The sequence below is a fragment of the Thamnophis elegans genome, chromosome 7 (genome assembly GCF_009769535.1).
Source record: "Thamnophis elegans isolate rThaEle1 chromosome 7, rThaEle1.pri, whole genome shotgun sequence".
In the NCBI taxonomy this organism is placed as follows: domain Eukaryota; kingdom Metazoa; phylum Chordata; class Lepidosauria; order Squamata; family Colubridae; genus Thamnophis; species Thamnophis elegans.
Window position 1 is genome coordinate 47062628 of NC_045547.1, and position 26739 is coordinate 47089366.

At 35.8% G+C, this 26739-nt stretch overlaps 1 protein-coding gene across 1 annotated transcript in view; it reads left to right on the forward strand.

Annotated features, from left to right (window-relative positions):
- Positions 1 to 26739, forward strand: part of ZFC3H1 (zinc finger C3H1-type containing) — a 45755-nt gene that overhangs the window by 13188 nt on the left and 5828 nt on the right. The window contains exons 7-30 of the mRNA XM_032220705.1: positions 1166 to 1263; positions 2645 to 2848; positions 4011 to 4175; positions 4497 to 4634; positions 5251 to 5369; positions 5667 to 5813; positions 7976 to 8150; positions 8289 to 8420; positions 9353 to 9901; positions 10128 to 10237; positions 11819 to 11950; positions 13510 to 13631; positions 13990 to 14091; positions 14215 to 14331; positions 15259 to 15442; positions 16049 to 16235; positions 18451 to 18642; positions 19576 to 19813; positions 20239 to 20341; positions 22617 to 22815; positions 23328 to 23422; positions 24251 to 24361; positions 25533 to 25637; positions 26121 to 26286. Of these exons, the coding sequence (XP_032076596.1) occupies positions 1166 to 1263; positions 2645 to 2848; positions 4011 to 4175; positions 4497 to 4634; positions 5251 to 5369; positions 5667 to 5813; positions 7976 to 8150; positions 8289 to 8420; positions 9353 to 9901; positions 10128 to 10237; positions 11819 to 11950; positions 13510 to 13631; positions 13990 to 14091; positions 14215 to 14331; positions 15259 to 15442; positions 16049 to 16235; positions 18451 to 18642; positions 19576 to 19813; positions 20239 to 20341; positions 22617 to 22815; positions 23328 to 23422; positions 24251 to 24361; positions 25533 to 25637; positions 26121 to 26286 (3890 nt within the window). The remainder of the gene's footprint in view (positions 1 to 1165; positions 1264 to 2644; positions 2849 to 4010; positions 4176 to 4496; positions 4635 to 5250; positions 5370 to 5666; positions 5814 to 7975; positions 8151 to 8288; positions 8421 to 9352; positions 9902 to 10127; positions 10238 to 11818; positions 11951 to 13509; positions 13632 to 13989; positions 14092 to 14214; positions 14332 to 15258; positions 15443 to 16048; positions 16236 to 18450; positions 18643 to 19575; positions 19814 to 20238; positions 20342 to 22616; positions 22816 to 23327; positions 23423 to 24250; positions 24362 to 25532; positions 25638 to 26120; positions 26287 to 26739) is intronic.

Sequence of the window (26739 nt, forward strand, 5' to 3'; positions counted from 1 at the left end):
ATCAAAGCACTTTCATTATGGAAAAAGAAACCTTTGGGCCATCAATTTACATGAAATGAAAACGAAAGTGATCCATTTCAAAACCACTAAGAAAAAAATTAATCACATAATCCAGCAAGGGTAAAGGATAGTTAGTTCAATATTCAACCAGATGTGTAACATTCAAAATATGTCAAAAGCAAAACCAAATTCATAAAGTTATATTAAAAGGAAGATGTCCTTAAAAATCCAAACAACTGATTTTCATGAATTGCAACCAACCAGGTTTCTCTTCACAGGCAAGTAGTACGATCGTCCAAGAGTCATCTGGGGTCTTTCCTAGTTGCTACCATTTCAATTGGATGAGGTGGCTAAGACGCTGAGCTTGCTAATCAGAAAGGTCGGCAGTTCGAATCCCTAGCGCTGCTTAACGGACTGAGCTCCCATTACTTGTCTCAGCTTCTGTCAACCTAGCAGTTTGGAAACATGTAAAAATGTGAATATAAAAATAAGAACCACCTTTGGTGGGAAGATAATAGTGTTCCGTGTATTTAGTCATACTGGTCACATGACCATGGAGACGTCTTCGGACAGCACTGGCTCTTCAGCACTTTAAAACGGAGATCAGCACTGCCTCCTAGAGTCGGGAATGACTAGCACATATATGCGAGGGGAACCTTTACCTTTACTGTGACCATTTCAATCTAGGGAGCAAGTGCTGCCAAAGAGCTGGCTTTGGCAGTGAAATCAATTCTTCATCAGTAGAAGAAAAGTAGTTCCACCCCCACCCCCCCATTTTTGGAAGCTCTCCACTATATCGTAGTGTTATTATGGAACAGATTTAAGATTCAATTTTAAATTTTCTTTTTGCTTGGTTTGTGCAGATAGACAGACAGACAGACTGTTCCCCCCCCCCCCATGCACACACACGCACCCTTTCTTGGAAATGTAACTGAAGAATTACAGCATGAAGCTGAATAATGCATGTGTAAAAATAATTCTTAATTGAATCCTGGTATCTTTCATCTTTTTATTCAATTAATGAATGAGATAAGCTTGGAGTTTAAATTGTGACATTTATTTTGCATAGTTATAATTTCTTCCATCATGGTATGATTGGGGATCACTGCTGTTAATAAATGATAGTTTGTAGTAACAATAGTTTTTTCTGATAAATATTTTCTAGCATCTTCTCCAGTACAGCCTCCTTATTTTGAATGTCCTGCTGGATATTTTCCTTCTGCTATTCAACAAATCTCACTGACCCTTACACCACAGATTTCAGTAAGTGATAATACAAAATGAAATTTTTGAAGTAGAAAAATCTAAGAATATGGTTTTTTTATGCCTCCAACATGCAATTATGGAAGTTCTTTGTGCATCTTTTTTTTTTTGCATTGGTATGTTCATTTTGGCCATTTTGAGAAATCTCTTTTAAAGTACCTATTATAATAGGAGTTCTGAAACAGCTTTTCTGCTCCTTGTTTGAAAACACTACTAATCATCAGTATTGTATAAAAAAGTTGTGCTAGAAAAGCTTGATAAAATGGTTTTATGCTGAAGATTACTTTGGGAGTACCATATTTTTCGGAGTATAAGACGCACCTTCCCCCCCTCTTAAAAGAGGGTGAAAATTTGGGTGTGTCTTATACACCGAATGTAGTCCCACCCACCACCAGCCCCCACCCTTTGGCCTCTGCTCCCAGCAATTTACCTCTTTGCAGCAAAGGGGGGGGGGGTCTTGCGGAGGCTTCAATAAGGTATAGCAATCCCTGAAGCCTCTAACAGCTGATGAGTGGGATAAATTGAAAGTGGAACTAGCTGTTTGCTCCACATGGCAAATTGCTGGGAGGCAGATTTTTTTTCTTGTGCTAATCAGGCTGTTTGCTGCAAGGAGATAAGTCAACAACTATAAATGCCTATAGAATGTTCAAATTATTAGACTTATTTTTTAAAGACTGCTTTATTATTGTTCTAGACAACTTAACAAAATGAAGAAGCTTTTTAAAATAGATGCTTGATCTGAAGAGGCCCAGTGCTATTGTTTTAAAAAGTGCTATTCTTTTAAATAGCAGAGAATAACTACTTCCAGAAAGCACATTTTAACAGCATCTGTACAAGTATAGTCTGAAATATAACACTACAAACAGTGTATATTGTCTGTACTGTTTGTTGCAAGGAGGCAAATTGCTGGGAGGCAGAGATATTTCCCTTGTTTTCCTCCCCAAAAGTTAGGTGCATCTTATACTCTGGAGCGTCTTATACTCCGAAAAATACACTAATATATTTCATAGTGTAAAGGCAGCTGTGATTAAATGGATCTTTCACTTAATGCAAGGTGGGAATACATGGTCTACCTTGGAAAAACCACACAGTACACGTTTGAGGATATCTGGGCACCAAACTGTGTAACCCTTAAAAGGGATCACCATTTTAATATGGAACCAGAAGCAAATGGATAATCATTGCAGTTCCCACCCCAATATTAAAGATTCTAGCTCTACTGTCCCTAGTTAGTGGCTAGGGCAACTACTGAATCTTCAAAGACAACTCCATGTAGATGTCTTAAAGCAATTCCATCTGTGAGGTGAGAAGAACATAGTACTGGAGAATCTTTAGTACATGTATTGCAATAACATGTATTTTTTCTTTAAACTTTTTTTAGACTCTACCACCAATTAGCCAATTGTACATGGAGGGTATTTCAACTGTCTCTCTAGAACTGCCACCACCTCTTCCTCCTCTTCCACCTGAAGAACCTGAACAACCCCCAAAACCTCCATTTGCAGATGAGGAGGAGGAAGAAGAAATGTTACTACGGGAAGAGCTACTTAAATCTTTAGCTAACAAACGAGCTTTCAAACCAGAGGTATTTAATAGATTTTTAATACTGCCATTAGATGGCAGCCCTAGTACATTTTGTTTTGTTTGAGGAAAAGTAGAATATATGGTAGAAATCAGATAAGATTATGAGTTCTTTAGAATTTTAAAGATTCTTCTGCATTTCCGCTATTTACTAAGGATTTAAAATAGCTTTGCTATAAACCCAGTATAATCAAAATGGGAGCTTTAGGTTCAAATGGGGTGTAAGAATGGATCTATGGATAAAGATTACCAGTAAAGAAGAATATTTGTATCCCAGTTAAAATGAGGGGTCCTTGGTGCTCTCTGAGCTTGGTTGTTTTCTTGTAGACATTTCATATCCAACTAAGTAATGTCATCAATGCTAGACTAGCTAGGAAGAAAAAAAGAATTGGTGATGTTACCTAATTTGGGTAATGAAACAACCTGCAAGAAAACAACCAAGTTCAGAGAGCACCAGGGCCCCCTTAAGGACTAACAAGAATGAAATTCAGCTAGTATTGGCCACCCTGGAAAGAGATCTCCGAAGTGGGAAGATCGTTGTAGTTTGCAGATTTTACAATGTACTTATAACTTTTTTTTTAACTGTTGGAAAATCCAGCGCATTTCTTTAAAACAGAATGGGCTCCTCTGTTATTCGACAGGTTGTTACTGTCGAATAACAGAGTTATTACATTGATTACAGTGAATATGTTGTGTGATCACATGCTGATTTTGGGTGGTATGAGAAAGAAGCCTTATCTTCAAAAACCTCAGGGCTGCTGTAAATAGGCACCAAAATTTATTTTAAAAAAAACAACAGGGATTTTTTTGTTCATCTCTTAAAGCCTGTAAGATAAATACAATTTTTGTACATCCCTGAATCCCCTAAAGTGCTTTTAAAAAAATAGTTGGATATTTGTTGAATCGGATACCTAATTGTTTAAAAAGATTATATTGAATCTAGCAGGATTGAATAATGTGGGGGATTTTGGAGAATATGATTTTATTCATATGGCAGACATCAAAGTTAATAGCTAATGAAAGATTTATAAGTTTCCTACTTTTAAATAATTGCACAATATTTTAAACATTGATACATAGAGAAACCTATAATGTGTTTGAACAGTTTATTAATTTTAATATATAATTTTAATATAATATTTAAGTGTTGTAATCTTTTTTTTTAGGACAACTCAAATAATAACAGTCCGCCTTCTCCACCTTTTCCCAATAATTCTTATTCTGTGCCAAGAAGCAATCTTTCAGCAGTCAGTATTAATACTGTGTGTCAACCTCGTATAAAGAACACAAAAATTATTAGAGTACCAAGGCCCCCCCGAACAGTCATTGCGGTAATAACTTTTTAAAAAATTCCTTCATATTTTAAAGTGTCTTATAAATTGTCATATGAGGAAAGTGGCTAAAATTGATATTTTGTTTTTTTCTGTTTTCAATTGAGATGATGATGAGGCTGAGGAAAGCTGATTTCAGATTTGTGTACATTAAGAATTAAAGTCAACATAAAGTCAACTGGAAAAAGCTAGTGGTTAACATGCTCTTCTCCTCTAACAAATGGAAGTTCAGTGTACATTTAAAAATCAAATAATAATAGATTTGCTGTTATCTTCAGTCAAAATTGTTATATTCTTTGACTAGTAATTTTATTTCTGCAGCTTCCAAAGCACAAGTCAGTTGTTGTTACATTGAATGATTCAGATGACAGTGAATCAGATGCAGAACAACCTAACTCTACTAGTAATGAATTTGGAGGTCTAGAATCTATGATCAAAGAAGCTAGAAGAACTGTGGAGGTAAATGGATGAGTAGCTGCCATGTATGCCACACATTTCTTACATTTCTCACATGCACATATTTTTCATTATAGGATAGTTTTTATTAAAAGAAAAATTGTAAAATGGCTCTTCCTCTGAACTTGTAAATAGAGCAAGCAATTTCAGAATCTTCTTCTGAAGAAAAGTCACTCTGAAGTTCTGGTTCTGCAATTTTCAGAATTGTGTCTTACAACTTAAAGATCTCTGAGATATTCTAGAAATTATTTGATTGAAACAGACAATTTTGGAATTGGACCATTCCTTAGAATAGCACATGTTGGAAAAAGATTTGACATGGTAGGAGAGAATGAAGCATTCAAAGTTTTTCAGAACATACTTTTGGAAAGGAGCCCTGAAATATTATTGGGTCTTTCCTCAGTGTTAGTTAGTGCTACCTTGATGTCCTCTTGTCTTTTAAATCCATATTCACAAGCATATATGTTGGAAGTATAACTACTAGAATTCCCAGGAAGTACAGCTGAAGGGAAATACTGTATTTAAACCAGAAAAAAACTATACTATGTAAAAATGAATTCAAATTAACTTTTATTCTGAACTTCTAATACTGTTCCTTTCTTGGGTCTTTTTGTTGCAGGCATCAAAACCCAAAGCACCTTTAAAGTCAGAAAAAGAAAATAATCCTGTGAGAACTCCTGAGGCTTTACCAGAAGAAAAAAAAATAGAATATAGACTTCTAAAAGAAGAGATTGCCAGGTATATTTAATATACTGTAAACTACATAGAGTTGCCTCTGGTGAGATGGGTAGCATACAAGTTTAATAAATAAATAAATAAATGCTGTAACAAATAAAAAACAAATTATTGTTTAAAGTAATCTCTGAATTATTGCTGCCCTTGTTTGAGTAGATTCACTTGGTCATTTTAGTTTAAGTTCTGCTAATCGGGTTTAGCTTATTTTTCAGAGATTGTTCTATTTTCTCGGAAATTTTTTCTGATTTCTGAATTTCTGTAATTTGAAACATTAAAAAAATAGTTTTCAAATCTTTTTAGTCGGGAGAAGCAACGCTTGATAATAGCTGAACCTTTGAAGACAAGTTCATCTCCTGTAAACTCTGATGTTGAAATTGATGGAGTTGGTAGGATAGCCATGGTAACAAAGCAAGTTACAGATGCAGAGGCAAAACTCAAAAAGCACAAGTAAGTCTTTTCTCTGTGATCATCTCTATGGATTGTGGTTTTATAGGAGAAAAGGGTTAATCTTTTATATTTTGCTGGTTATTACACTATTTGTTTGCATCCTGTCTTTTTACAAATAAGGCAACCTTCCAACATACCTTCCTCCTCCTACTTTCCCCACCACAACAGCAACCCTGTGAGGTGAGTTGGGCTAAGAGAGAGTGACTGGCTCAAAGTCACCCAGCTGGCTTTCATGCCTAAGGAAGGATTTGCACTTTACTCAGAATTCCACTTTCAACCCTGATGACTTAACCAGTAGTCAAAACTGGCTCTATAATGTCCACCATCTATCCTTGACAGATACCATATTTTCGGAGTATAAGATGCTCCAGACTATAAGACGCACCTACCTTTTTTGGGGAGGAAAACTAGGAAAAAAAATCTCCCTCTGCCTGCCAGCATCCATCGGTATTCATCTGGATAGCATCCTTGCAGCAAATAGCATGGTCAGCTTCAGCATGTTATTGCAGCCTGATTTAGCAAAACAGCTGATTGGTGTTTGGATTGGCCTCCCAGAATACCACCAATCAGCTGCTCCAGGCTGCAGGGATCGCCAGAGCTCATTGCCGCCTTCGCATGTTGCATTTTTGCCTTCTGCACACTCCGTTTTAGACCCATTCCAGGATGCCAGGATCACCACAGCACATTGCCACCTCTGTGTGTTGTGTTTTTGCCCTCTGCACCCCTTGTTTTTGGCCTTTGCACGTTGCATTTTCGGCCAATCTCTGCTGCCTGGAACTGGTCAAAAATGCGATGCATGGAGACCAAAAATACAACATGTGGAGGGCAAAAACATGATGTGCCGAGGCAGCAATTGGCAGTAATGTGCACGTGTTACTGCTAACCAGTGGTGGGTTGCAGGCAGTACGCCCCGGTACGGGCGTAGCGGAGCCAGTCCGGAGCACCGGATACCGTTCCGGTACAGTGCTCCAGAGGGCACACCCGCCCGCCCGAGCTCCTTACCTGTGTTTTAAAGCTTCTGCGCTGCTGCGCATGGCGCATACAGTGCCTGCGCAATGCTCCGCGGAGCAGCTGGAGTGTCACGGAGGCGCTAAGATGCATGCGCGTGCCCATGAGGATGCCGCCAGCCGCATTCCAACCGTACCAGTTGGTACGGGATTTGATACCCACCACTGCTGCTAACCCAGTATATCTCTCTAATGAGAAAGGAGTTAAGTTTACTGCAACTTCTGGAAATAAGTTTGTTTATATAGTTACTATCAATGCACTGTCTGCTTATGTGTTTTGTTATTTTTAAATTAGAAAATATGTGACAACTTATGAGAAACTGAATATTCCAACTTCCAACAGCTGCTTTATAACAGAATGACTCTTGGAAGGGACCTTGGTGGTTTATTTGTATTGTGATAATTTTAATTTTAAAAATGGCAACACATTTTCATGTATCAGTTTCACATATAAATGTGATGTTCATCCAAAATTTGGATGTTTCACTTTAAGTACTGTTTGACACGAAATATGTTTGACATTTAAGATCTGTATTATCAATTTATTGATATAACAAGAAAAACAGAGAAATTATGTAAACAAATTTGAGTTCTTTACTATAACACAATTTCCTGCTAAATAGGATATTATAAAGTTAGTTTCATTATGCTCCACATATATTTTTTGTAATATATATTTTGTGTTGGAGTTTATTTATAGACACATGCTTGCATTATTAAAAATAATTTTTGTAGTAATACTCCCTTTCCCCCCTAAAAAACACTAGCTCATTTGGTGGGAATTGTGATACATATATAATAAATGTATGTAAAGTTCAGTGTTGTAGCTTTCTATATCTTTTCACAATCAACTTTTGCTAAATTAGATTCAAATTTTAGACTACAATGTTGATTCTGAAGTTGAATGGCCAATAAATGTAAATAAATAAAACCACTATTTGGATTGCAATATATCAATGTGCCATTTTTTTATAATTTTAAAACATTTCCCTCCTTAATTTAATGTTTTATAATATTATTCTATTGTTAAACATAGTCTGCTAATTGAAAGAAAATGTATCAAAAATCATGAAAATATGTGGTAGGCTTCAACTGCTTTTGATGGTGGTTCTGATAATATAGAGCTTTTATGTAGAATGTAACTGTTCTCTTTAGACTTCTCTTGATGAAGGATGAGTCTGTGTTGAAACATCTTCTGCAGCAAGAGGCAAAGAAGAAAGAATCTGTTCGTCTTGCTGAAAGCAAAATTGCTAAGCTTAATGAGCAGCTACAGGCAACAGAAAAAATATTAAATGCTAATAAGATATTTTTAAAAAAACTTCAGGAACAAGTAAGTATGTAAAAAATGCCATGGAGTAGTATTTTAAAGAGTTGCTTATCTTATTAATGTGTTTAAGAGTCTTTAAAATTTAATTTAAAATTTTTGGTTGGAGTATAGAATTTATTGAAGAATGTTTAAATGCTTCAGATTCACAGAGTACAGCAACGAGTAACAGTTAAGAAAGCATTGGCATTAAAATATGGAGAAGAACTTGCTCGAGCCAAAGCCCTGGCTAGCAAAGAAATAGGAAAACGAAAACTTGAACACAGCCATTTTGGAGTAAGTTTGTTGTTGAAATTTAAGAACTATTGTTCTGAAATACTCATTGTTCTAGCCTGAAGTCAGAAAACAAGGTGAAATATGAATGAAAATTAATTTACAAATATAATTAAAAAACATAAATTTTAAATGTAAGTAAAAACTGAATGGAATATTGCAATTTGAACATTGGCTAGTGTGATCCCATGAACCCCATAACTTTAATTTTTAAGGAGGATTTGAGCTTATTTTGCAGTTTGTTGCAAAATAAGCTTGTTGTCTACCTCTATAATATGCCTTAAAAATATACATGGCTACTACTATCCTTAGGACTGAGACAAGAATGGAGGGGTTGCATCTAGTATCAAAACATATTCCAGACCCAATACAGTTCAATAATTAGCAGGGACAGAGCTATTTGGTTCTCAGAATACAACAGGTAGTGGAGGCCAAAAGCTATTTGTCTGCTGTTCCTGCCCAGATAGATCAAAAGAAAAAGAAAGGAAGTTGTAGTAAGTCAATGACTGTTGGAGGTTTGCAGTAAGCAAAATGCTACTTTTTCCTTTTTTTTATTTTTCCTCTTAACATCTTCATAGCATAATGAAAGAAACTGAGACTTAGGACTATGTTTGCTAGCCATTTCGTACATGTTCTGAAAACCTGCCAGGCTCAAGCTAACTACAAAATCTTTCTCACATGACGGGTGAAGAGGCAGTCTGTGAGAGGCCAAATGAGCACTTGTAATCAATAAAACTGTGGGTCATTGTAAATATACTTATTGTAGAATGGTTCAGCTGAACTTCTATAAATATGCCAAAATGTTGCACTTTTCAGCTGAACATATAAATTTTACCTAAAAAATAATAATGATGAAGTTAGTCAAATACTGTGTTTCTAATTTATCTTGCCCATAATTGAGTTCGTGAGAGAGAAAGAGATCTGTTTCTTTGCAGCCAAACAAAACATTGAAACTCGAGAAATCACCTTCATCAAGTCCAAAGAAACATTCTGCAGAGTTGATTGCACAGGAGAAAAAAAGGCTGCAACAATTGCAACATGAGTATGCCTTGAAAATCCAGCAACTGAAAGAGGCCCATGCATACCAGAGTAAGGATCGGCTAACTATTGTCCCTTCTGTAGAAGAAGAATCTGAATTTGCACTACCTCAGCCTTCCCTTCATGATCTTACACAAGACAAATTGAGTTTGGATATTGAAGAGAATTGTTTTGATGATGAAATTTCATCCAATTGTAGTAGAGAACGAAGAAGGTCTTTCAGAGAATCAAATTCTTTTACTAAACCTAATTTTAAACATGTGGACACTCCCAAGCAAGAAGCTGCAAACAAACTTTCTAAAAAGACATTAGAACAACCAGAGCTTTTTTTGGGGCTGAATATTGATGAACTAAAAAATCTTTATGTGAAAGCTGATGGTTTGAAAGAAGTCTTGGAAAAAAATGCACCATTCATTATTTCTATTGAAGAAAATCCTTGTGGTCAAGTAAGTTATATATTAAATAATAAAAAATTGATGACTTCAACTTATAGTTAATAATGCTTAGAATAGGAGTTAGGCTGGTATTCATTAGATTGTTTTACTTGATTACTATTGTTCTTGAAAAAGTAGGAAGATTCTAATCTTAGTTCTGATGCATTACATTTTTAATTTCTATGGTGTGAATCTTCATATAGTGTTTCAACATATACACACATATACTCTTTCCTAGGAAATAACAGTGGATATAGACCAATTCACAGCTTCAAATAAACAAACAGAAGGAAAGCCATACCCATTTGGACCATATCATAGTCCTCTTCTTGTTTTTAAATCTTACAGGTATGAACATGGAGTTGTTAAAGTTGTTTGCCACCAATGGATACTGTAATAGGGTTGTTTTAGAACATACATGGGAATGTCTAATGTAATCAGAAAATGCCCTATTGTCAAAGTAGGTGTAAATATATGTTTTCTTAGAAGCAACTGGGTTATACTGGAAAAATGTAATTCAACTGCACTGTTAGTACAAGGACTGGGGAAGGACTAGAGAAAAAAGTACAGGTAGTCCTCAACTTATAGCCGTGATGGAGCCTGTCTACTACTATCATAAAAGTGGCTCATCATATATGAGCCACAGTGGTGCAGTGGTTAGAATGCAGTACTGCAGGCTACATCTGCTGACTGCCGGTTGACTGCAATTTGGCAATTCAAATCTCACCAGGCTCAAAGTTGACTCAGCCGTCTGAGGTGGGTAAAATTAGGTCCCAATTTTTGTGGGGTAGTATGCTGCCTCTGTAAAACCACTTAGAAAGGGTTGTAAAGCACTCTAAGGCAGTATATAAGTCTAAGTGCTATTACTATTGCTATTTTATGACTTTTTTGCAGCGGTTGGAAAGCAAATGCAGCAATCATAAAGCAAACGCCATGATTGTAAAATAAATGCCATGGTCGGAAAGCAAACTCGTTCGCTATTGGGAGGTTTTACTGAAACCCAGAATGGAACTAAATATTGTTTTTTTTTTGGGGGGGGGGAGTAAATCATGGTCATTTGATTGCAGGGTGCTGCAAACAACTGTAAATGTGGGACAGTTTCCAAATGTGCAAAATATAGTTATTTGATTGTGGTGAGTGGCAGCTGTTGGAATTTGGTACCCTATTGTGGAGCTCTGATCTAACTTCAAATGGTACCTAAGCAATTGATGGTCGTGAAGGACTACCCATATTTATTTAAAATACCTACTATTCTGAGGGTGGAAATAAGGTTTATAAGAATTGGTGCCCAAGTGCACCTTCAAAAGTTGAGACATACAGAGATGCTGAGCTCCTTTTAAATAGTCTCTATTCTAAAATCAGTGGGAGATGGACATATTTTAAAAAGAGGGGATATATTTGCTCTGTATTTTTTTTAAAGGTAGATGGCTGTCTTGAGCTAGCCAAAAGTAAGCAGTGTAATATAATTACCTAAATATCCCATACACTTGCTCTACTCTATTCTCATCCATTCCCACATAGTCACTAGTTTGACATTGTTTTTTCTGTTCATTTTTCATATTACTCTAAATATAGTAGCCTCTTTTTTGATATAAATGTACTAAAATTCCTCTGCATCCTTGCTTTTTGGGGGAACTTAGACTTTAAAAAAACATCTCCAGTGACAACATTGGATTATACCATTTAGATAAAAACATTACCAAGTATCAATTTGGTTAATTGTTGTAATCCCAGCTAATCTATTGTTAACAGGTTCTTTGCATAAGAACAATTGATCTTCTTTTTGGACTGAATAACAAATGATATTTTGAGTATCTTACTATGATTACAGTTATCTTTGATTTGAATGCAATTTAGTACTTTTCCCATTTTTGCTTTTAGAAAATATTTGCTTGATGACAAGTATTTGATTTTACTTATGTTTTTTAGGTTTAGTCCTTATTTTAGAACAAAAGAAAAACTTTACCTCAGCTCAGTATCCTACAGCAATAAGATTGAACCCAAACAGTGTTTTTGCCGTTTTGATTTAACAGGCACATGCAATGACGACGAGTGCCAATGGTGAGTTACTTTGTACCTTAAATTAAGTGATTGCAGGTTATTGCCTGTAGAGTTGAAATGAATTTGTTATTGTCAGACTGTTTGAGCAAAGACAGCATAAGCAGTTTTAAGAATCATTAAATATGGTGACATATTCTTAAAAAATCATGCTTGTTTTCCGTTTGTGCCTATAGAATTAAATTGAAGAATGTACGTTCATAGTTAAAAGATAAGTCTGTCTTGTCTGTCTGTCTGTCTGTCTGTCTGTCTATCTATCTATCTATCTATCTATCTATCTATCTATCTATCTATCTATCTATCTATCTAAATACATCACCTGTATACTGGGGTCCTAATCAGGGCATTCCATATTGAAGGTATTAAATGGATTAAGATTCTCCCTCTATCTTGCTGTATTTTGAGTTTTCCTTAGCTAAATTTAATAGTAATATTTTTATTTCGATGTTTTATATTGCAGCTTTTATCATTAATGTAAGCTGCCTAGAGTTGCTTGATGATGAGATGGATAATATATAAATGTAATCAATCAATCAATAAAATATGATTTATATAAAGAGAACAAGAGAAGCAACCAAGATTTCAAATTTATCCACAATACAACGCTCCAGGCTTCAAACACTAACAAGTTCTGTAGAAATGACTCTCATGTTCACATATGTATTTGAAACACCTTTTATAGAAAATTGATAAAGGCATAAGAAGTCTTATAGACAAAAAGATTGTATAGGTAGTATTTGACTTACCACCACAACAAATACCAGAATTTCTGTTGCTGATCAACCTGGTTAAGTGAGTCATGTCTAGTTTTACAGCTTTTTTGCCATGCTTGTTAAGCAAATCATTGCAATTATTAAGTGAACCATGAGGTCATTAAGTGATCTAGCTTCTGTTCATTGATTTTGTTTGTTTGAAGCTGGCTACGAAGGTCTCAAATAGCAATCACATGACCCCAGGACACTGCAACCATAAATATATGCCAGTTGCCAAGAACTTGAATGTTGATCACATGGCCATGGGGATGCTGTAATGTTTGTGAGAGCAAGGAATGGTTGCAAGTCACTTTTTTCAGTGATGTAATAACTTAGAATGGTCACTAAATGAATGATTGTAAGTGGAGGATTACCTATTCCATATTTTTACTAAATGATACTAAAAGTCACATTTGGTTTGTGATGGAGCATGTTGGGAATCATTAGTGCTCATTTTATTGCAGAATTTGTGTTTCATGTGTTGAAATCGATTTTGTTCACTGGATTTATTTTTGGCTTATTAAGGTAGTCCATACAGCAGGTTTGTAAAAAAAATCTATCTGGCTATAAAAAATATTATCAAAATGTTATTTTTAATATTGAATGCTTCACAATATATTAATATATCTGAGTATTACAAAGGAGCATTAAAAATGTCCTTTATGAGAAAAGGTCATTGTTATATAGCAAATTCTCAACTTCTGATAGCTAAAATAATTTTACATGTTTATTAAAATTTTCACATATTGTGATCCTGTGTTCACAATTTTTCTTCTTGCATTTTGTAAAAAGTGTATTATTTACTTTTAGGCAACACATGAAAGACTGCACTCTTAGCAGGAGACAGCTATTTGAGGATATTATTTCATACAATTTAGGTTTGATAGGCTGTTCAGATAAAAGTACTGATGAGGAGATAAGTACCGCAACAGGTATGTGCATATTAGTATATCAATAAAGTTTTTCAGTTCTGTAATGTTACTTGTTAAATTTTTTGCTTTACATGTAAAAAACAAGTTGCTTTCTAATGCTTCCAGTTTATTTTGTAATAAGATAATAAGAAAATATAAAGCAACCTTCTATTATACAGTATTAGTTTTATGTAAGCTGTTATTTAGTATTGTGACTCTCTGTGTTAAAGATTAAGTTTATAAAAGTTATGTTTGTATTTATTTTCATTGTAATAAGTTTCACCAAAAAATTTTTGTGGATTTCTTCCTAGGTGTGTGAATGTACTCTTGTAAAAATTTGATTGTAGTGTAAATCTTCAGTATTGTCATCTTGTTTCAGAAAAATACATTGAAAAGCTGTTCGGGGTAAATAAGGATCGCATGGCAATGGATCAGATTGCTGTTCTTCTAGTTAGCAATATCAATGAAAGCAAGGGCCATAGTAAGTAACTTTTAACAGTTTCAATTGTTAAGTGTTTTAAGATGCATTTTGCGTTTGCTTGAGGAGTTTCTTTTAAAAACTCATTGTTTTTCAAAACTTTCTTCTTTCTCTTTTCATTAATAGCCCCTCCATTTACAACTTGGAAAGAAGAAAGGAAATGGAGGGTAAAGTACTTGAAAAAAACACCAGACAGTGATAGTAGCAATGAAGAGGAACTATCTTCTGGCCCCATTAAATATGGTAATAACAGAAAACAACAATCCAAAAATTATTTATAAAATTATGCTTCACATAGTTTTTTGGTTTATGTCTCATAATCCTATATGAATGTTAATGTAAGAAGCAAGTTGGGAAATCAAAACTGAGTGTTAACAAAAGATTGTTGATTCTAACTTGATTGCAGAGAATACATAATTACTCAGAATCTTTTGTCTCAGTTCTAGCAGAATCCTTGTTGTATTAATGACAGTTATTCAACAATTGTTAACATCCTCAGAAAAACAAGATAGTCAAATTTAATCAGATTTTTAGTAAAACAGACTGAAACTGTTGTTTCCACAAGTTAGTTCTCTTTGACTCTCATTTTCAAAGTAAAATTGGGGAAACACATTTTTAAGGGTTTTTTTAATCCTGAAACTTAAATATGCCTCTTCTCTGCAGCTCATTGTAACTTAGAAGGCAGGCCAGCTGCTCATGCCAGCCTACCTTGCTGAAATACAGGTAGTTCTTGACTTATGACTACAATTGAGTCCAAAATTTATGTTGCTAAGGGATACATTTGTTAAGTGAGTTTTACCCCACTTTACAAACTTTCCTGCCACAGTTGTTAAGTGACTCATTGCAGTTGCTAAGTTAATAACCTGGTCGTTAAATGAATCTGGCTTCCACATTGATTTTGCTTGTCAAAAGGTCACAAAAGCTGATCACAGGACCCAAGGACATTGCAACCGTCATAAATATGAATCGATTGCCAAGCACCTGAATTTTGATCATGTCACCATGGAGATGCTGCAACAGCCATAAGTCACTTTTTTCAGTGGTGTTGTAATTTTGAACAGTCACTAAATGAATTGTTGTAAATCAAGGACTACCTGTAGTTAAAATTACGAATAATTTCAATCCTGGATATTATGATAGCCATGAGAAAAAAAATACTTTTATTTCTAGCTCCTCCAGTAGAAAACAAAATAAGTGTTCCTGCTCTGGATGCTGTTGTGACTCCAGATGATGTGAGGTATTTTACCAACGAGACTGATGACATTTCAAACTTGGAAGCAAGTGTACTTGAGAATCCTTCTAATGTTCAGCTTTGGATCAAACTTGCTTATAAGTACCTGAATCAAAATGAAGGGTAGGTAATTCTTACTGTGCAGATCAGTCAGTTGTACTTTTGCTCAGTATCTTCTCACTTATGCTGCGTTAATGGCTTGTCAGTCTTTTATGCCCTTGCTCAAAAGACAGTAAGCTATTGTTTAAAAGCAATTGAAAAACAATTTGCTGTATTGCTGTGTTATAAATCCAGTGTAAAGGTAATAAAACATTGGTATATTCTTAGATAAAGTCTGTTTATTTTCAGTGCTTTGTAGTAGGAAGGCTTCTTTTGTTAAAACAATGAATTACACAATTCAGTGGTTTCAAAGGTTATATGGAAATAAAATATTTATTTTGCTTTTTTAAAAATGTATTTGGATAAAATCGGAAATATCTGTCTAAAAGTGATGATAATTGAGGAACCACTTTCATGAGAAGACTTATTTTTTTCAGAAAATAACTGGCAATACTCTAAGAACGTTAGCTGGCAGCAAATCTTAGTTGAAAATGCTGCAATGCAAGAAAGTTTATATCATGATAAATCTGTTAATTTAAGGTACTACAATTTTTTCAACAACATACCAAAAAGGCTGCCTCTCTATAAATTGTTAAAGTATTTTTTTGTTTCCCATTTATTTTTACAAAGATCATCTGCTGAATGCTTGGATTCAGCTTTAAATGTTTTGGCCCGAGCACTAGAAAATAACAAAGACAATTCTGAAATCTGGTGTCATTATCTCAAGCTGTTTTCAAAAAGAGGGCTTAAGGAAGAAGTGCAGGAAATGTGTGAGACAGCAGTGGAATATGCTCCTACTTATAAAATTTGGTGGACAGTAAGTTATATTTTATTTATTTAAAACATTCATATAACCCTCCCCATCTTATACCAAAATCTGAGTATCTCGCAGTCAAGAATCAAAACAGCAGAAAAACCACATTAAAATTATTAAAACCCATAAGCATTAGAAATAAAAACATGGCTGCCAAGTCGAACTTCCAACATACAATAATACAATAGCAGAGTTGGAAGGAACCTTGGAGGTCTTCTAGTCCAACCCCCTGCCTAGGCAGGAAACCCTATACCATTTCAGACAAATGACTATCCAACATCTTCTTAAAGACTTCCAGTATTGGGGCATCCACAACTTCTGGAGGCAAGCTTGTCCCACTGATCAATTGTTCTGTTAGGAAATTTCTCCTCAGTTCTAAGTTGCTTCTCTCTTTGATTAGTTTCCACCCATTGCTTCTTGTTCTATCCTCAGGTGCCTTGGAGAATAGTTTGACACCCTCTTCTTTGTGGCAACCCCTGAAATATTGGAACACTGCTATCATGTCTCCCCTAGTCCTTCTTTCTATGAAACTAGACATACCCAGTTCCTGCAACTGTTCTTCATATGTTTTAGTCTCCAGTCCCCTAATCATCTTTGTTGCTCTTCTCTGCGCTCTTTCTAGAGTGCCCACATCTTTTCTACATTGTGGTGACCAAAACTGAATGCAGTATTCCAAGTGTGGCCTTACCAAGGCATTTTAAAGTGGTATTAACACTTCATGTGATCTTGATTCTATCCCTCTGTTTATGTAGCCTAGAATTGTGTTGGCTTTTTTGGCAGCTGCTGCACACTACTGGCTCATATTAAATGGTAGTCCACTAGGATTCCAAGATCCCTCTCACAGTTACTACTTTTGAGCAAGGTACCACCTATACTGTACCTGTGCATTTTGTTTTTCTTGCCTAAATTAGGCAAGAAAAATGCAGTTACCTCTCCTGTCCCAGTGCTTGGGAGGGGGCAGCTCTATGGTGCTTTTCATAAGGCTAAGAGGGTAGAAAAAGCATACCATATTTTTCGGACTATAAGACGCACCTTTTTCCCTCAGAAAAGGCTGAAAATCTGGGTTTGTCTTATATACTGAATACAGCATTTTTTGCCTCTGGTAACCCCGCCCCCTTCACCAAAATGGCCGTGCATAGCCTTTAGGAGCCTTGCAGAGTGCTCCTAGGGGCTGGGGAGGGCAGAAATGAGTGAAAAATGTCCTGTTTTTTGCTCAATTTTGCGCTCTCCCCAGCCCCCAGAAGCACTCTATAAGCCTCCTAAAGGCTATGCATGGCCTTTTTTTGACAAAAATGGGCTCATTTTCTCAAAAAATGAGCCTTTTTTTGCTCGTTTTTGGCCCCTACCCCACCCTCCAGGAGCACTCTACAAGCCTCCTAAAGGCTATTCATACTCTTCTTTGGGGGGGGGGGGGAAACGGGCCATTTTTGGGAGGTCTGCAGAGTGCAAAAACTTTTTAAAAAAATTTGCTTCTTCAAAATCTTGGTGCGTCTTATACTCTGGTGCGTCTTATACTCAGAAAAATATGATACTTTCTACTCACAAGTTCTCCTGCTTAAACAGGGCTGGACTAGAAGACATCCAAGGTCCCTTCCAGCTGATTCTATTCTATTCTACTCTACTCCAAGGTGGCAATATTCTGATAGGACAGGTAGATGTCCTTGGGGAAAAGTGACCCTGCAGATGTGCATGGAAAGTTACTATGGAGTATTTTTGAAATATATTGATATAGTTGACTGCCATGTTTAAGAACTCCTTAGTATAAGTCCTTTAATTTGTACAAAAATATTTCCCCTATTAAAACATTTGGCATTACTTATTAGTTTTTGTATATCTGATATGAAAATTTGGAAGCTGAAGAATTTTATCAAACATTCTGTTAATAACCTGATCCTGACACCTGATGGAAAAATCAAATGTTCTGAGCGTTTTGGAAGGTTAATAGGATCAGGGCTTCCTGGATCTCAGAGAAGATGCTGTTTCATAGGGCATGTGCCATGGCAGAGAACTCGTGTTTCTGGGTCCCATTAAATGGCCCTGTATCATGGAAGGACCCAGAGCATGTACACCCAGACACAGTTGGGGACAGAAAGTCTCAAAAATAACCTGAATAAATTTAAGAGCTTATCTTATCTTTTGAAATCTTGTGTATTTTACTTTATAAGCTAAAGTGATTCTTATGGTTAAGAGTGAATGTTTTCTGTCAACTATTGTTCAGTTTCTAAGTCTTGAAAACTCATATGATGGAAAGGATTATGTATGTGGAAGAATGCTACAATTCCTGATGAAAGCTGCAAAGAATGAGGAGAATGTGAATATTTCGTCCTTTCACTTGCTGGAGATGTTACTGTATAGAGTTCACTTAAGTCTCTTTACTGGAAAGTATCAAAACGCCATTGCATTATTTCAGGTATTTGCTTATATTATGTTATAAATTCATCCAAATAATTAGAATTTATTGATAGTTTGACATATCTTGCAGAGGCTAGTCCATGCTCTGAATAAAAAGAAGAAAGAAAAAATGAGCAGCAATGGGAACATTCTAATTTTTATCAAATAATGTGAAAAAAGGAATCCCTGTTTGTTCACCAGTCATTTTTAACAACTGTTGTATAATGCACAAAAGTCACAAGAATGATGACTGGAAATCAAAGTATTTTTAAAATAAACAGACTCATGTATAAAATGTATAGCAGCTCCTTCCCCCCCACCCTTCAGAAGATGAAATTACTTTCTTTTATCCTTGGCTTTATGCTTAATTGGTCCCTTTAAAATTATAGTAATAATGTAATAGTTCAGAATGCAAGACAGGATAAAAAAAATCAATATACAGAAATTCCAGTTCTTATTCTTGCGGCTGTTGATTTTGTTTCATGAGCATAATTACTCCTGCCTTCCTCCTTTCCTCCCTCCTTTCCTCCCTCCCTCCCTCCCTCCCTCCCTCCTTCCTTCCTAAGTAAATCTCACAAGTCAGCATTTATTTACAGGGAGATCTGCATCTTGGTTTAAATGATGCCTTTTGATCTGGACAGTTCTTATCCTTTAAAAAGTCTAGATCTGAAAAAGTGCCTTTAGAACAGAAGTGTGAAACTGGCAGCCTGTGGGCTGAATGCATCACACACAGGCCACATCCACCCCAGCTTTGCAAAGGAAAAAGGGCCCCCAATGTAACATCATGACAATGTGACACCGCGAGTTTGACATCCGTGCTTTAGAAGATCCAGTTTTGAGGTTTATGACTTGTAGAGCCATCTGCTCCAGGAGATTGAACCTTCCAGTTGTGAAGTTTCAATCTCCCTGATGAGGCCTCCTCTTTAAGCCTATATCCTTTTCTGTTCCACAGAATGCTCTGAAGTCAGCAAGTGATAAGATCATAGTGCAACATCTGACTGTAAGTGACCGTTGCTTAGCTTGGCTATCCTACATACATTTGATTGAATTTGGAAATCTTCCAGTTAAATTCTATGATCCAGCCAATAGCAACCCTTCAAAACTAATGAAAAAGGAGTCCTTTTTGATACCTTGGAAAACAATGGAAGATGTTAAAGCTAATCCTGATACTCTGTTAGCTTTGTTTGAAGGTAATTGGTTTAATTCTTAAAATAATACTTAATAGTATGTATACTATAATTATGATACAGTGCGGTATTACTGATTATCAAGCATTGATTTTAGTCCTTCATACATTAATTTAGAGTAAATATATCTCTCTTAGTGAGGCTTCTTTCTAAATAGGCACAGATAACCTTAATATTGTTCTAGAAAGTCATCACTGCAAACCAACCCTTCTCTAGAAAAACTCTGGAAATGGAGGTCTCAATATAACTGGAGAGCACCACTGCAATCTTACTCAGTTGGTTCATAAACATCAGTTTTATAAAACTAATGTTGAAGATTGTGCTAAAGTTGAGTGCAGTAAATAATGTGGATGGCAATTACATATATGTATGCAGTGACAAAATTTTATATTTCTAAGTGTAATTTTTGTTTTGTTTCTGAATTTTAGATGCCATCCAATCATGTACTAGTGAGGATGCTTCCACTGAGAAAAGAATTGTTTGCCTTCCCTTGTACAGAAACATGATTGTTTTGCAGCAGCTATTAGAAAGGTTTGTTGTTATTGAAAACCCTACTTTTTTTTTGTATGCTCCTTCCATTATATTCTAGGACCAGCTGTTTTTATCCTAATATCACTTATATTAGAAGACAAGAAAGAGTTTTATTATTTATACTGCCCATCTCATAAAATGTGTCTCTAGGTGGCACAAAATAAAACATTAAAAACAATATAAAAATAATCAACCATTAAAAAATATTACAATATTTAAGAGGCAAGGAGGGAGTAACAAATACAGCAGTAAAGTCATCTCAGCAGCTCACCAAGGGCTCAGCTCCCAAGCCTGATGGCATTGTAAAACATAAACAGGAATGGACCCAACCTTTGGGCACTATGGCAGAAATGGTCTGCCTCCAGGGTCCTGCCAAATGTAATTAGCAGACAGGTTATAGAGCATCTGTACCGTATTTTCACCCATATAACCCGCGGGTTATATGCGGTTTTTACATGCACAGCGCCCCCTGCGGGTTATGTGCGTGGGCGGGGTATACGGAAAATATTTTACACGATCGGAGGCTTGCACAGGCTTCTTTCTCCGTTTCTTCCCCCACCCCGATCTCAGCTGTTTCCTTCTCCTCCGTTCCTTTCCTCTTCCCCAGCTTGCGCAGGCTTCTTTCTCCGTTTCTTCCCCCACCCCGATCTCAGCTGTTTCCTTCTCCTCCGTTCCTTTCCTCTTCCCCAGCTTGCGCAGGCTTCTTTCTCCGTTTCTTCCCCCACCCCGATCTCAGCTGTTTCCTTCTCCTCCGTTCCTTTCCTCTTCCCCAGCTTGCGCAGGCTTCTTTCTCCGTTTCTTCCCCCCCCCATCTCAGCTGTTTCCCTTCTCTCTTACTCGTCGCGGGTTATATGCGTGGGCGGGGTATACGGAAAATATTTTACACGATCCCGAAAACCCGCGGGTTATACGCGTGGGCGGGTTATTTGCGTGGGCGGGTTATATGGGTGAAAATACGGTAATTCTTCTGTTGGATCTTTTCCCATCCCAATTACATCTGGGACAGACAGCCTTTGTCTAATAGTTCACAGAATACCATATTTTTCAGAATATAAGACCCACCAAGATGTTGAAGAGGTAAGTAAGAAAAAATGTTTTTGTCCTCCCCAGCTGCCAGGAGCACTCTGCAGGCTTCAGCAGGGCTGGGGGAAGGCAAAAATGCCCCGTTTTTTAGAAAAACAGCAGAAAATGGGCCATTTTTCACAAAAACGGCATTTTTGCCTTCCCCCGGCCCTGCTGAAGCCTGCAGAGTGCTTCTGGGGGCTGGGGGAAGGCAAAAGTGCCTCAGTTTTTCACCCATTTTTTGCAAAAATGGGGTGCGGGGCAGGGCTTCGGGAGGCAAAAAATGGCTGTATTCAGTGTATAAGACACACCAACATTTCCACACTCTTTTAGTGGTGGGAAAGGTGCATCTTATACTCTGAAAAATATGGTATGTTGTAGATGCAGATGATAGAGTCCTCAGTCTGCCAAGATTTTATCTGTAGATGTGAAACAATATAGAATTCAGTTTGGAAGAATTACTACATGTCATTCTAAGTTCTGGGCCTGATGCCCATGCCAGGGAGGGCTATAAAGGTAAAAATTAGCATCTTGAATTGGACCTTGAAGCAGTGCACCAGTGCACAGAATGAGCAGAAATATAATGTCTGCCATTTCAACGAATACACTTAATTTCTCATACTGCTGTATTCTGTACCAAGACATTTTCCTTAAAAATTGAAGGTTAGGTACTGAATGAGCAATGGCTTATTGAGGAGGCGAACCAAGACCTCCTGAAGATGTGAAGGAACAAGTCCCTCCTTCTACCCATTCACACAATCTGCCCCCCCTCTCCGAAGTACTTAAACAAGGCAGGGGAATGGTCTGAAGAGCAGGCGTCCAAGCTCACGGTCATAAGGACCCCAAGGAATCATAAGGTTCCAAGTTCATGTTTCTGTTGACAAATTTGAATTAAGTTCAGCTCCTGCTGACTTTGGGTGTGGCCAAAAGATTTTATTGGCAGCACTATGCAGCACCCCATATAGGGCTTGGCATTGCTTTCTGGGAAGTTTCAGTTCTGCAGTTCTTACATTTCTTAATAGTTTCCTGTATAATAATAAACAGAGCCAACTCTTCTTAGTGCTTTTAGATAGGCCGGGGAATATTAGTTGTGCTGCCCTTAAGAGTGGAGTGGTTTTTTAAAAAAATGTATAAGGCTTTTATATTTCATTCTTTTAATATTTTAAATAATCTATGAAGATGTTCATAGAAAACTTCACTGATTTCATTCAAGGTGGGAAGCTGCTATTGAACTGAGTAAATCACTTCTGAAATTAAATCCTTTTGACTGTCATCTTTTGAAGACTCTAGTTGATTTGTATTTGAGAACAGGAGAGATTGAAAGAGCTTGTGATGTGTGGCTCTCAGCGTTTGAGAAGAATCCTCAGAATGCCCAGGTTTTTTACTTTATGTGCAATTTTTTCATGATGCAGGTAAAACAACTTGTTTCATATTTGATTTATTTATTCCAGTTTTTCCAATGCAAAATGACAACTTTATCATGAGATATAGTAGAGATTGCTGTAGAATAGAGTAAAAATATATCTTACCCAAATTAGTTGTTTACATGTTACAAGATTGAGATACGAATCTGAGTGTTCTGGTTTATTGGGTAGATGATGTAGAACTTTGTGACAAAGGTACAACATACTAGACGGATTTTTCATACCTTTGTTTTATACATGAAAGGATCTTTTGTATTCTTTTTATATATAAATTATAAAACGTTAATTTGGTCTTGTATTGCTGCTGCTGAGTAATCTCTCTTGACTATTCAGGTGTCCTCTTTTTCTGCTTTTATATAATTACCAAACTTTTACTTTTAATATTTCCATATGACAGCTCATTTAATTGAGTTAATTTCAAAAATCATTGAAATGTTTTACATAAGTTGTACTGGATTCTATCATGTAAACTAACATCAGATTTAATTCTTTTATGACAGAATAGATCAGATAGTATTCCTGCACTGTTGCAAGCCTTTGTTGCTGCATTTTTTGAGTATGTTCCTCAAGAAAATCATCCTGTAGAATTATTACGGTAAGCCTGGCTGCTGTTTTATTCTACATTGAATTACCCTCATTTTTGATGTAGAAATTGTAGTATACATGTATTTGTAGAAATTCTAGTCATATGTTGTCAGGTTCCAAACTACTAAGCATATTTTCAGGAAAATCAATTATTTCCATTTCTCAAAGGATTTTGCATATCTACTTTGTGCTTCATGCATTTAGGTTCTCATTCCACTAGACAATAGTTTTGTTACTAATAAATTTTATCTTCAGATTTGTGTCAATATTATATCCACTATTTTATTCCAGCACACAACTGGGACTTGCTTGGAATAGTTTCTTCATTAACATCAGTCCATTTTCATTGGAACATAGCCACTTCTGGTAGTCTTTCTGTTTTCATTAGATTGAATTCAACTCTCTCTTACTTAAAGCAGTGCTGAAACTACTCAGTTACTCAGAGAAGCTATTCTTTTTCTCAGTTGAAAATTCTGGCTGAGCTAATCAAGTTAATTAGATGAACTGAAGAAAATAATGATGCAAACGTTAAAGTGAATTTCTCTCACTTCTGAAATAAACCCTAGCAGCTGCCACCTTTTAGGTTTTGTATGTGTATTAGTACATACAATTCCTCTTATTAATTAAAATTCTATGCAACTTCTAAATACAATATTGTGCTAGTAGTAAGGACAGGAAAATTTTGCACCCGCCCTAATTTGCAGTTATGCATTTGTTGCAGAAGCTAATTTGATTCCTACTTAATAGCTAACATAGCATTTGGACTTTGATTTTTGCTATATGTTTATAAAGTTATATAATATTAATTCTATATACTAAAAACAGATTTTTATTGTAGGTATTTTTTGAATTTTCCAATGCCGATTGAATTTACACCACCCTTGTATAAGGGAAATTTTAAGGAAGATGTTTTAAACCAGCAGATTCCTTACCTGTGGCAGATATACTGGTGAGATTGATTGTTTTAATGCTAATATCAATTTGCATAAGATGCCTTATACTAAACCAGTTCTTGAAGAGCAGCCCTTCTGTTCCTGGTATATTCATCATACTTGATAAATGCAGCTTTCTCCTAGGGTATGATTTTTTTTTTCTTTGTGTATCATGCCTTTGCGTAGTGCCTTTCTGCATTTCAGTTTACAAGTTAGTTTTAGGAGATAAGAATGGGAAAATTTGTAAGGATGGGAATATCAGTTTTTTTCCCTACAATCCTAAATTCTACCTAATGAAAAGAAGTAGTATATGCTTTTTAATTAAAAATTCAGAATTCAAATATTTATTTTGGGTATTCAAAGAAAACAAAGCTCAATATCTTCCACATCAATGTCTGTATGAGGTATTAAAAAGTCAACGTGATGGTGCGACCAAATGATTAAAGCCCCACCCCACTTCCTCCAACACATTTAAAAATAAAAGTTGTCATTTATAAGAAGCCTTTTATTCTTCATTTCAGTAGTGTAATCAAAAAGGAAGGAACGTAAGAATGTATGTTCTGGAAATTGTAACTTGTGAATACTTTTTCCACATTTTGACTTATTCTCCTATTGAGTACAACCTCTATATTTTGACAGCAACATTTGTTTTGAAAGTATTAAATTGAAATATAAAATTTGCTTCTTGGTTTTGAATGTAATCATTTATATCTAAGACTGGTATGCTTGTCTATTATATGCTGTCTGCTGACTTTTAAAAATTGAAATACAGATTTGGTTTATGTCCATAAAAATGAATTTACTATTCCTTTGTCATTATAGTTCTAGGAAAAGAAATTAAGTTTGATTTTTCACTAATCCTGTTTTATTATTTCAAAATTCAAATGCCTAAAATGTGGGAGTTCAGATTGTGTTAAAACAATCTTTTATATAAAAAGTACTAGTAAGCAATGAAATAAAGGAAAGTGGAACGTTTGTTCTGTTATGCAGTGTTTTAAGAGGTAAAGAAAATGAGCTCAAAACTTTACTTGAGTTCTTCAGCAATCTGTGCGCATAAACTAAACCAGTTTAGTGTTGTGTGCAGACTGAAGCATATTTGACACTTTGGTTCTAAATGTCAGCTTCCTCCATTGCCCTTTTCTTTTAACAAAAAGTGTGTTTGGTTACAAAAACATTTCTTTTTTATAGTTTATACCAATCACTTCATGGAAGTTCTATAGAAGCAACAGATGCATTTGAAGCAGCACTGGGAGCAGTCATGCAAGAGGAAATAGTTCAGCAGATTTGGATGGAGTAAGTAGAAATGATGAGACATTACTTGACTATTTATTTAGCTAGCATATTTATTTATATATCAAATTTCTATATTGTCCATTATACTTGCATGCCTCTGGGTAGTTTATAGATAAAAAAATAAGCTATAGTTAGAAACAAGTTAAAAACCAGATTAAAACAAAGTTAAAAAGGACACTATCAAAGTTAAAAGGAAGAGGAAGTACCTTCAGCTCACCAGTCACCTCCACGTTGCATGGTACCCTTGGACCCCCAAGCCAGTTGGCAAAGCCATTTTTTTAACACTCTTCCAAAATGCCAGGAAGGTGGGGATCTGTGTTGCCTCTCGTATAAAACCCAAGAATGCAGATGAACCTGATCTTATATAACCACTGTATAGACACACTCCCTGGGATCTCCAAGGCTATGAAAAATCTATGTTTTAAGGGTATTTAATAGCATATTCAGACGTATTCAAATAGGAGTTTTACTTGTATTTTCCAGTTACCTTGTTTTCATGAATGACAAAATTGTCAAATCCAACAATCAAGTTCAAGAATTCAAGCTTTTTACTGATCTTGTGAACAGATGTCTTGTTACAGTCCCAACACGTTACCCTATTCCATTTAGCACTGCTGATTACTGGACCAACTATGAATTTCATAACAAGGTACAATATTTCAAAAGTCACAATAAAGCAAACCTAATACAATTAAATTTTTGAGCTCCTCAATTAGTCAAAATGTTATAAGGACCAATCAGAGCTTGGGAGAAGGCAGGGCAAAATTTGATGTTGAAATCAACACTTTCAGGTGGAATGGGGGAAGAAATGTAATGATGAGGGATTCTTGGTGCTCTCTGAGCTTGGTTGTTTTCTTGCAGACATGTCATTATCCATCTAGGTAACATCATCACTGCTCACATTTACCTACACTTAATGAAATGTTTGCAAGAAAACAACCAAGTTTATAGAGTACTAAGGGCCCCTCATTTCAACCCTGAGATATAAATATTGTCCTCATCAAAACTTAATGATATTATGGTAGTTTCAGGTTACTTGCATTGAGAGAGTTATCGTGGCTGTTTTTTCATTGTGTCTATGGTTCAAGATAATGGAATCAGA